Genomic DNA, 12,262 nt, shown 5'->3' with positions numbered 1-12,262 from the left:
AGAAGGAATTTGGGTGATCAAAACTGGTCAGAAAGGAGGTCAAAATTATTGCTATTAGTATTTAACTTAAAAATGGTATTCATGCATCTGCCCCTGTTAAGCATGAGTATTGAGAATTAACTCATGTTTTTCTTTGGCTGCAAATTTTTAAAGTTTCCTTTAGAGTAACTTCAAGAAATGCAATAGATATCAAGATGATTTTGTTGAGTAAAAGTTCATTTTAATTGTATTTAGAAGTCAACAAATATTGAAATAATATTTAAAAACAACAACAGCAACAGTGTGCGGTGCAGTGGGAAGATGCCTGGATTTACTGTTTGAGTTCAGGTTAGGACTTTGGCGCTTAGGGCAGGTCACATTCCTCCCTAAGCCTCATTCTCCTCATCTGTCTAGTGGCGACAGTATTTGCATTTCCAACGCTTTTAGCAGAAGCAAAGTTGTGTCAAAGAGCAGAATAAATGCAAGAGCGTGCATCATGAAGTGAATGTTTCTCCTGTTAACCAGTTGCTACTTTTTCTCCCATGCACTCCTTATCCCAGGATTTTGGAGGCTGCCCGATGTTCCCATTTGACTGACGCAGGCTTTACACTTTTAGCTCGGGTAAGGTAGAAGTTTTAAAAAACAAAACCAAACTGTAATTCACTTCCCTCAATCAAAGTGACTTGGAGTGATTTTGGAGTGTGCAAAAAAATACCTTCAGAAATGACAGGCACCGAGTGGAATACAGTCCTCTGAGTGTGTTTTGCATTTTTTCCAGTTGGCCGGAAAACTCGGGAGGTCCTGTCGAGGGTTCTGTGGCAGGTGTAGCCTCACTCTCATTGGTCAGGTGGGCCCACAGTGAGAAGAGCCCCATCCCGGGCAGGAGATGCCCTTCCTCGCACAGACCTGACTCACCTCTCAGCAGCTTCCCCTAACCGGGCTGCACTCTGCCTCTGCTCCCTCTTCCACATTGCCGTGCAAATGCCGACCACCACGGGGTCCCTGTGGCCTGCGGCTGGGAACCCGTGTCCTCCTGGGGTACTGATACACTCTTCCCCCAACCTTCACCTGCCCACACTGTGCCTGCGCTCCCCACTCTCATGCCCTCCCAGAACCTATTCTATGGCTAAAATTTACATGCTGCTATCTATGAGCCACCAGGAAGGTTATAGGCAACTACCTGTCCAGGATGAGAGAAGGAAATGCAGCCCAGGGCAGCCCTATTCCCATTTCTAAAGTGAATATGATTCAAAGGGCACCTGCTCGTTAGTACTGGGCCACTTTAGCAACAGGGCACACTCCTTGATGGAAGAAAACAGGGATACTGGGCCCGTACTCAGAGGAACAGAGCAAGCCACCAGTTTTGCCCCAACCGCTGACTGCATGTGGGGGATGTCTTATGGACTCTTTCAGAATTGCCATGACCTGGAAAAGATGGATCTTGAGGAATGCATTCTGGTGAGTGGACTCCTGATAGCCCTGCAGGGCTACCCCTTAGTCCTAACAGACAACCACATAGCCAGAGACTGGCTACTGTCTGGACTCTCCTTGCCCAGCATAGTTGTTAGAGCTTGGGAACTCATGAGGACCATGGCAGTGAGATGCGTAAACTTTGGGCTATTCTCAGTCATCAGACAGAGCTACAGTCGAGAAGTTCAGGATAGCTCCATCTTTTGCCAAACATTGAAAGAAAAAGAAACTTATTTTCACAGAATTTAAGGGAGGTAAAGTTTGCATGTCCAGCAACGAGGTGACTCTACAATGAAGAATCCTGGGGGACCCTCCTTACCCCTCCCTCTTTGTCCCCTTGTCCCTAGGCCCCCTTGGGGCACCAGAGAGAGACCAGAGAACGACTTTGCATCTCCAGGAGTGGACAGATTTGAGGTTGCTGGTAAAAAGAGGAGCTCCCAGCCCAAGTGTGCTTGAGATTAGTTTTTAATTCTCTTTTGCCCCTTTGATTCTCGTGTTCAGGAGAAGCCAGGATTAGGTATTAAGTTCTGGTATAGAAGCCACACTGACGCAGCATGTTTCTCTCTAGATAACCGACAGCACACTCATCCAGCTTTCCATTCACTGTCCTAAACTCCAAGCCCTGGTGAGTCTGAGTTTTTTGTGACATTATTAACCTTTTAGGAATGAAAAAATCCTCCCACTACAACAGGAATCTGTTTGGGTTTCCTTTCTGTAAAGGTATCATCATTCTTGGTTTCAGAGACCTATTAGTTGGGCTCACTTGGGAGGCGGGATATCTAAATGTTACTGGTTCCATTTTAGGATGTGGACCTAATATAGGGACCCATGTCCTTACCACTTTTCTCAAGTTCATGTTCATCATGTCAGGTGGAGTGAAAGGACGTTAAAATGATATAATCTAAGACAAAAGATTGAGGCCATCCTTGTATTAAATTTACATTTCACATCTCCTCATATATATATCTATAGGGGGAAAAGGAATTAGAATATATTGAGAGATCCAAAATGAGCAGTGAATAGTGTCACTGGCACTCTTAGCCCTGCAGACATCTCATGCACATTTCACATCCAGCTGTTTGAGCCAGGAGCAGGGATGGAATCCCCATTCATTGAGCAAGCCCATGTAAACCGTGCTGCCTATGTCTGTGCTAGATACATTGTCTCATTTGATGCCATCCACAGCCCTGTGATGCAGGCACTATGGACGTCCCCATTTTATCAGTGAAGAAACTGAGGCTCAGAGCAGTTAAGGAACTTGGCCAAAGTTACACAACTGCACTATGGTCCTGGATCTCTTGGCCTCCCTGGGGTCTGGGCTTTCCACTGCCCTGAGATACACAACAGATTTTTCTTAAATGCACTTTCTCTGTCATTTTTGAAACTTGCTTTGTCCTCAGGGACTAGAATTTTATAACATTAAAGCTCCATTTGGCCTTGAGTTACTCTCCCCACCAATTTTCCTTGTTTCCGCATTCTGGCTACTTTTTCCCTCAGGCACAAGTGCAGCTGGGCTGTGGACAGCTCTAGGACTTTTTAAAAAGAATTTGGGGTCAGATTTCAGAGATTAGTCAGGAATCTATGTGTATCCAAATTCTCTGTCTAAATCATTTCCCCATACGTGTTACAGATAATTTTGTAGTTCTAGTGATGTCTTTACTCACAAATTGGTTCAGATTTGGTTTTATAATTGGCAGAACCTCTTACTCAGATGTGCTTTCTCCTTTTATCCTCTCCACCCTTTTTCCTTGACACCTTCTGCCTCTCAGAGATGTGGGAAAAATTAGGAGCCCCAGGTTTTATTCCTTGCTTTAACTTGCTTCCTCTGTGCTGCCCAAGGGCTCTCTCTGTCCTCCCTTGGGATACCCTGGACTTGAACTCCTGCCCCTTCATCAGTGTCTGCAAGAAATCTACTCACATCAGGACGGAGGCACCTAAGGAGGGGTTACACGGAGCCAACAAGGCCTTCCGCCAGCTCCCTAACTCCTGCTCTTCCTCCTGCCTCCTCAGGAGTGCAGGATCCACCCCAGCGACTTGTCAGGGAGTGTCTTCCAAATACATAGCATTCTCCCCAGCGGAGATGCTGGTGACTAAATCTCCATCTTGTCCCCTGTATTTGTATAAGCTACTTCCAGAAAGGGGACGTAAGAGTAAAAGGTAAGCTATAATAAAACCAGAAGTCCAAAATAAGAGCCCAGAATAAAAAACACAAAGGATTATTAGCAGAAAAGCAGGGAAACAGTTGCAGTTGAAATCTGAACTTAGCTTTGAAGATTCCTAATAGCCAAAACAGAAAAGGGAAATGCTATGGATTACGTTTATTCCATATCCATCTAATTCACGCTACAAACACCTCTTGAGGAACACCACATGCCAGGCACTGTCCTAGGCACTGTAGAAATCAAAGATACTTCATCACGAGAGAGAAACTTTATCCTCACTCTGAAATTCCGGAGAAGTTTGTGCCTGGATCCTTATTTAAGGGATACTCAAGGAGCACGACCCACTTTGATAGTGGCCAGTAGTAGCAGTGCCTCTGTCAACCCTCAGGTAAAGCTGAGGGTGAGTTAAAGTTCGGATTGTGTCAGAAGTGCATTTCTACTGCAGCAGGTCCCGCAGTGCACATGTGCAGCCGGCTTGCCACCTGCCTTGATGAAATGGCAGCCCTGGGAGGATTTAGGATGGCAGGCATTGAGTGCCAGGTGAAACGTGCACGTTTCTTCTCCACAGGCCTCATTCTGGGGCAGGCGGCCACACGGGAGCAGCGCAGTCCCCACCGTAAGGAAACTCCTCTTACTGAGGGAGTGTCACAGACAGCACTCTGTGACAAAGCTGGGCACAGGCTGCTCAGGGGGTCCTCCTCAGGGATTCCTCCCCTGGCCTGCAGAGATTAGAGGAGGCAATACTCTTGGGGGAAAAACCCATAGACTCAGAATTTTGAAATACGGCTTTTACCTTTTACTAAAGATCTGCAAGCAGGAAGAAATGAAGGAAGTGACCACCAGCCCAAAGCCAGGTGACTATCACACCTCAGTTCCTAACGCTTCAGTTTCCCAGGTTGTCCTTTAGACGTGAACGAGGCAGGTGTGCACACACACTGCCGCTTCCAGGAGTCACTCTGTGATCCTCAAGGGAGGAAGGGCATTGTACTCACACAGAAACGCAATTCAGGGGGCAGCCCTGTGCTGCAGTGGTTAAGCGCCATGCACTCCACTTCAGCGGCCTGGGGTCGGGACTTTGGATCTTGGGCGCAGACGTACACCACTCATCAGCCATGTCGTGGCAGCGACCCACATATAAAATAGAGGAAGATTGGCACAGATGTCAGCTCAGAGATAATCTTCCTCAGCAAAAAACCCCCACAAAAACAAACCAAAAAAACCCAAAAATTCAAAAGGCTATTTGAAAGGGAAAACTGATCCTGTTTGTTTGAAAATTAGTCAAATATACATTTGTGAACAAGGGGAATTCCACATGCAGAGGAGTAGGACCTGGAAGAATCTGTAAAGAGTCATGAAATTTGTTCCAAGAAGGTTAAGGATCCTGTTTGTTCCTCCAGTGTTTAGCTTGTAGGATGTGTTAGCAGCAGCTTCTGTTGATCATGGCGGGGCTGGTTTCCTGTTCAATATCAGAGCCAGCTTTTTGGGCTTTTTGAATCATACTATGTAACTCATTGGTCATAGAAGCTATCCAAGAAGAATTTTATCAGTCTATTATATTGAAGAATAAGGAATGTAGCCAAAAAGGAAATATATTACTTCATTGCTACCAAGTTTATTTTTCATCCTGATTTATCAAAACACAGTGATGATGTATAGAAAGCCATGTCCATCAGGTGTCAGATCAGTCACTCTCCCTTCAGAATGACAAGTGCATAAGTTATCCAGCTAGTAGAAAGCCTGCCTTTGGGGATGTGAGACAATCTTGTTATGCCACTACTCACTGCTGTAGAGGAAAAATAGGGACGCACGAGTTGGTAAGATTTGGATGAATATTTCTTTCAGTTTAAGTGGAAACATTTAGCAACTTTGAAAATAACAGTGTAGAATAGAATGTATGTTGTTTATTTCTCAGTTTAATGCCCCCCCAGTCTGACCATCTCCTGTCTTTCTGATCATCTCTTGTATTACCCAGCTACAACAATAATTTATATGGGACCCATTGATCCCACCATCTTTTCATTGTCCATCCCCGTTTTATGCCCACCCCCCAACTCAGCATAAATTCTACAGTCAATTATTAAATCACTCCCTTGATCCTCAAGATTCACCTTCTTCACTTAGCAAAGCTCTCATCCTGTTTAAATCCAACTCTCAGCTACTGGGCCAGTTTTCAAAGCACCAGCAAGAATGAGGTAGAAAAAGGGCTTGAGGGCATTTTACACAGATGAAACAGCACGTGTTCTTTCTGCAATTGGCTGAGTTTTAGAGTGAGGGAGGAAGGAGAAGGGATGAGGCTCAATGGGAGGCAAGGACCAGAGCCTCATGGGCACTGCTAAGGAGGGTAGACTCCTTCCTTTCTTTCTTAACTGTCTCTGTGAGGCTTGAAAGAGCTGACAGTGAGAAGCTGAGGTGGGGGTTCAGTTTGAAGGGCCACTGTTCTGTGGCACCACCTGGAGGAGAGCAGTCCAGCCTATGTTTTGGTCCCAAATTGAGGACCCTGGTTTATTCAGACCTTCTAGTTATCTCAGCTTAGAATGTTGAGATTCACTAGACACATTAGACCACTCCCAAAACTCTACAAGCAGGGTGACTTCATGTACACATATGGGAAGCTGCAAGTCCTGGCCCAGCTGCTGGGGCCAACCCCATCTCCAGTACACAGTAGCCCTCCCATGGCTAAGATGTTTAGTGTATCCTCACTGAGGTCTTATCCTACAATTTGGCTTCATACAAATTTATGATTCTTACATCCTTCTGGTGCAGTGACATTTTTATCATTATAAAATGTCCCTCTTTATCACTAGTAATACTCTTTGTCTTTAAGTCTACTTTATCTGATGTTAATATCAGCCTTTTTATGCTTACTTTTTGCATGGCATATCATTTTCTTTCAGCCTATCTGTGTTTTTATGTATGTGTCTTGCTGTTAGCCAGTCTAATAATCTGTCTTTTAATTGAAATGTTTAGTCATTTAAGGTTAATATAATATTGATACAGTTGAGTTTTCTCTCTCTCTCTTTTTTTCTATTCCTCCCTTCTCACCTTCTTTTTGGGTTAACTGAATATTTTTAAAATTCCATTTAATTTGTCTATTGGCTTTTTAGCCATCTCTCTGTGCCTTGATGTTTTTAGTGCTTGCACTATTAACCTTAGGTTTTAAAAGTTCTATTCATAAATCCAAGGAAGCTTTCCTCAGTGGGAATTCAGGGGGAGTCTAGGATTGTGATTTAGACTGTCAACTCTTAGAGGACAGAGACAGGATCTTACCTCTCTCCTCTAGCACCAGCACCTTGCACTAGGCTTAACCAGGGGAAGCCACTTCAAATCCTCTTTTGGAACAAAGAAGGATATAAACAAGCCAGCCAAAGTCTCAGAGTCAGGCACGAAAACTATTGTGTGAATGATGAGGGCGATCCCTACAGCTGTGGTCTCAGGTCCCAAAGACTGAGCCCTTCTCATGAGACTGCCAGCTATTCCCTGCCTGCCAGAGGCCCACCATAAGAAGCTGCTTCTTTGGAGGAGGGAGCAGGTGAAGGGTTCCTGCAGTCAGGAATCCCGAGGTTCCTCCAAACTCTCCTTACCCACACTTTCAAGCAACCTTGTCAAGGCAGTCTGGCAGCTCCTTCGGTGTCACACCACTAAACTTACAGAGATAAGGGGGAGGGAAAGGGCGCTTGTTGTTGGAAAAGGTCTTGGGAAGATTCTTGGCCCTAGGGAAGAAGAGAATGTCTGGATTCCTCAGGTCATGGTCTACCCCAACTTTGACAGACAAGTGGCTTCAATTTTTTTTTTTTAATCTTTCAGTTGAAATTCTGTTCAGTCCCTGGGCTTCCATGGGGAGCATTTCCCAGGATGTAGGACACATACACACTTCTTCATCCTAAGAGACCTGTAGCAACCTAGAGGAAGTGGAAGGAGAAGGTGGGGAGAATAAACAAGCTTGAATACTATCATATCAGCCTCCTATCTCTGCTCTAAGTGAACTTCTTTAAGTTTTAAAAATGACAGTAGTAAATCCTTTCCTATCAGTAATCACTCTAAATGTAAATGGATTAAATTCCTCCATCAAAAGACATAGAGTGGCTAAATGGATTTAAAAAAAACATGACAAGGCTATATGCTGCCTACAAGAAACTCACTTTAGACTTAAGGACACCTAGGTTGAAAGTGAAGGGACAGAAAAACATATTCCACGTGAATGGTAACCAAAAGAGAGCAGGATGGCTAAATTTACATCAGACAAAATAGACTTCAAGTCAAAAACTGTCCTAAGAGACAAAGAAGGACATTATATGATAAAACAGGGTCAATCTACCAGGAATATAATAATTGTAAATACGTATACACCCAACAATAGATGACCTAAATATATAAAGCAGACATTGACAGAACTGAAGGGAGGAATAAACAGCAATACACTGATAGGAGGAGACTTCGATACTCCACTTTCAATTCTGGATAGAACTACCAGACAGAAGATCAGTAAGGAAACAGAGGACATGAACTCCACTATAGACCAAATAGACCTAACCTAACAGTCATAAGAACATTCCAACCAACAAGAGCAGAAGACATGTTTCTCTCAAGCACATATATGGCTCTTTTTCCAGGGTAGATCTCATGTTAGGTCATAATACAAGTCTTAACAAATTCAAGAAGATAAAAATTATGCCAAGTGTCTTTTCCCACCACAATGGAATGAAACTAGAAGTCAGTTGCAAAAAGAAAACAAGAAACTTCAAAAAATAGTGAAATTTAAAAATACTTTGAAATGAATGAAATTAAAAACATACCAAAACTTATAGGATGCAGCAAAAGCACAAGAGTGAAGTTCATAGTGATAGATATGTACATTAAAAAAGAAGAAAGTTCTCTAACGACCTAGCTTTACATCTCTAGGAGCTAGAAAGAAAGAACAAACCATGCCCAAAGTTAACAGAAAGAAGAAAATAACGAAGATTAGAGCAGAAATAGAAAAACAATAGAAAAAAATTAATGGAACTGTTGGTCTTTTGAAAACGTAAACAAAATTGACAAACTCTTAGCTAAGCTAACTATGAAAAAAGAAGACAAATAAGTAAAATTAGAAACAAAAGAAGAGATGTTACAATGGATGACACAAATAAAAAGGGTCATAAGAGATGACTATGAACAGTTCTATGCCAACAAAATGGATAACCTAGAAGAAATGGACAAATTCCTAGAAAGATACAACTTACTAAAACTAAATCATGAAGAAATAGAAAGCCTAATCAGACCTGTAACTAGTATGGCGATTGAATCGGTAATCAAAAACCTAACAAAGAAAATTGCAGGACCAGAGGGCTTCCCTGGTGAATTCTACTAAACATTTGAAGAATTAATGCCAGCCTTTGTCAAACTCTTTCAAAAAATTGAAGAGGTGACAACACTTCCAAACTCATTTTATGAAGCCAGCATCACCCTAATACCAAAGCCAGACAAAGACACTACTAGAAAACCAAAGGGCAATAATCCTGATCTATATGGATGTGAACATCTTCAATAAAATACTAGCAAACTGAATCCAACAGCACATTAAAAGGATCATACATCACAATCAAATGGGATTTATCCCTGGGAAGCAGGGATGATTCAATAAATGAAAATCAATTAATGTGATACATCACATCAACAGATTAAAGGGTCAGAATCACAAGATCATCTCAATAGATGCGGAAAAAGCATTTAATGAAATTCTACATCTATTCATTATAAAAACTCTTCAAGAAACTAGGAATAGAAGGAAAATATCTCAACATAATAATGGCCATATATGAAAAGCCTACAGCTAACATACTCAACAGTGCAAAACTGAAAGCTTTTTCTCCAAAATCAGGAACAAGGGAAGGGTGCCCACTTTCACTACTTTTATTTAACATAGTATGAGAAGTCCTAGCCAAAGCAGTTAGATATGAAAAAGAAATAAAAGACATCCACATCGGAAAGGAAGAAGTAAAATTATCCCTGTTTGCAGACAATGTGATATTGTATACAGAGAACTACATTTAAAAAACTATTAGAACTAGTAAATTCAGTAAAATTATAGGATACAAAAGAACATAAAAAATTCAGTTGCATTTCTATACATTAACAATGAACTATTTGAAAAAGAGATTTGGAAAACAATCCCATTTAAAGTAGCACCAAAAAGAATAAAATACTTAGGAATAGACTTAAATAAGGAGGTGAAAGATTTATATACTGAGAACTACAAAACATTGATGAAAGAAATGAAACAAAGGGAAAGACATCCCATGTTCATAGATTGGAAGATTTAATATTATTAAAATATCCATGCTGCCCAAAGTGATTTACAGATTCAATTCAATACCTATAAAAATTCCAAAGACATTTTTTACAGAAATAGAATAATTCTACAATTCATATAGAATCACAAAAGACCCTGAATAGCTAAAGTAATCCTGAGAAAGAACAACAAAGCTGGAGGCCTTATACTTCCTGATTTGAAACTATATTACAAAGCTATCAAAGTAATCAAAACAGTATGATACTGGCATAAAGACAACATATAGACCAATGGAACAGAATAGAGAGTCCAGAAATAAATCCATGCATATATGGTCAACTAATTTTCAACAAGGATGCCAAGAATATACAATGGGAAAAAATAGTCCCTTCAGCAAACCAGGATATCCAGGTCAGGAAACCTGGATATCCACATGTGACAGAATGGAATTGGACCTGTATTTTATACCATGTATAAAAGCCAACTCAAAATGAATTAAAGACTTAAATGTAAGACTTCCTGGAGGAAAACGTGGGGCAAAAGCTTCATGACATTGGTCTTGGCAACAGTTTCACGGATATGACACCAAAAGCTCAGGCAACAAAAAGAAAAATAAACAAATGGGATTACATCAAACTAAAAGGCTTCTGCAAAGGAAACCATCAACAGAGTAAATGGGAGAAAATATTTGCCAGCAGTGTATCTGGTAAGGGATTAATCTCCAGGTTATATAAGAAACTATATAACTCAACAACAAAAAAAGTAATAATCCACTTAAAAATGGGATGAGGACTTGAATAGACATTTCTCCAAAGAAGATAAACAAATGGCAAATGGGTATATGAAAAACGTTCTTCATTAATCATCAGGAAAATGCAGGTAAAAATCACAATGATACATCACCTCACATCTGTCAGGATGGCTATTATCAAAACACAAAAGCAGCAAGTGTTGGTGATGATGTGCAGAAATTGGAACCCTTGTGCACTGTTGGTAGGAATGCAAAATGGTGCAGCTGTTATGGAAAACAATATGGAGGTTTTTCAAAAACTTAAAAATAGAACTACCATAAGGTCCAGCAATCCCACCTCTTGGTATACATCCAAAAGAATTGAAATCAGCATCTTGAAGAGAGATTATCACTCCCATTTTCCTTGCAGCACTATTCACAATAGTTAAGATGTGGAAACAACCTAAATGTCTATTAACAGATGAAACGATAAAGAAAATGTGGCATATACATGCAATGGAATACCATTCAGCTTCAGAAAAGAAGGACATTCTGCAATGTATGACAACATGTGTAGACTTTGAGGACAGTATGCTAAGCAAAATAAGCCAGACAGAGACAACTGCTGCATGATTCCACTTATATGAGGTATCTAAAATAGTCAAATTCATGAAATCAAAGACTGGAATGATGGTTACCAGGGGCTGGGAGGGGAGAGAATGGAGAGTTATTTATCAACAGGCATAAAGTTTCACTTGAGTAAGATGAATAAAGTCTAGAGGTCTGCTGTAGAACACTGTACCTATAGTCAACAATAATGTACACTTAAAATTTGTTAAAAAGATAGAGCTCATGTTTTTATCACAATAAAATTTCAAAAGAAGAAAAGACAAATACTGTATGATTCCACAAATTTGAGGTCAAATACAGTAGTCAAATTCATAGAAACAGAAAGTAAAATGGTGGTTGTCGGGCTGCAGAGAGGGGTAAATGGGGAACATTGTTTAATGGGTATAGAGTTTAAGTTTTGCGGAATGAAAAAGTTCTGGAAATCCATTGCAAAATAGTGTAAACATACTTAACATTGCTGAACTGAACACTTTAAAATGGTAAGTATGATAAATTTTATGTTGGTTTTTATACCACAATTAGAAATTTTAAAGAAAGAAAGGAAATGATGAAAGGAGGAATCTTAGGATATCAGGAAGAAAGAACAATGGAAAGAGTAAGGAAAAAATGTGTGTAAAACAATAGACTTTGTTCTGAGTTTTCTAAATTTTATTTGATGAAGCAGAAATTATAACATTGATATTCTCAATGTATGTAGAGGAAGTAATTAGGATGATATATTATAAATGAAGCAGGGTGAAAGGACTTAAAGGGAGGTAAAGTTTCTATACTCAAACTGGTAAACAATTGACACCAGTAGACTGTAATAAGTTTTGGATATGTAATGTAATACCTAGAGAAACCACTGAGAAGTCTACAGAAGAGAAACTCAAAACACAATAGATAAATCAAAATGGAATTATAAAAATAGTTTATGTAACCCATTAGAAAGCAAGAAAAAGAAAACAGAGGGCCTGGCCCCTTGGCTGAATGGTTAAGTTCGCGTGCTCTGCTTTGGCGGCCCAGGGTTTTGCTGGTTCGGAT

At 40.6% G+C, this 12,262-nt stretch overlaps 1 protein-coding gene across 8 annotated transcripts in view; it reads left to right on the top strand.

The window, feature by feature from the left end:
• Positions 1-12,262, top strand: part of FBXL2 (F-box and leucine rich repeat protein 2) — a 123,077-nt gene that overhangs the window by 74,918 nt on the left and 35,897 nt on the right. For all 8 annotated transcript variants that reach the window (XR_006517836.2, XR_011496279.1, XR_011496278.1 and 5 more), the window contains 3 exons: positions 540-600; positions 1,393-1,437; positions 2,018-2,074. Coding sequence is in view for 5 of the 8 variants with exons in the window: in XM_044755188.2 (XP_044611123.2) it covers positions 540-600; positions 1,393-1,437; positions 2,018-2,074 (163 nt within the window). In the remaining 3 variants the exon portion in view is untranslated. The remainder of the gene's footprint in view (positions 1-539; positions 601-1,392; positions 1,438-2,017; positions 2,075-12,262) is intronic.

This window comes from Equus asinus, chromosome 21, assembly GCF_041296235.1.
Source record: "Equus asinus isolate D_3611 breed Donkey chromosome 21, EquAss-T2T_v2, whole genome shotgun sequence".
Classification (NCBI taxonomy): domain Eukaryota; kingdom Metazoa; phylum Chordata; class Mammalia; order Perissodactyla; family Equidae; genus Equus; species Equus asinus.
Note: the sequence above shows the minus strand (reverse complement) of the source record. Positions and strands in the feature narration are given on the sequence as shown.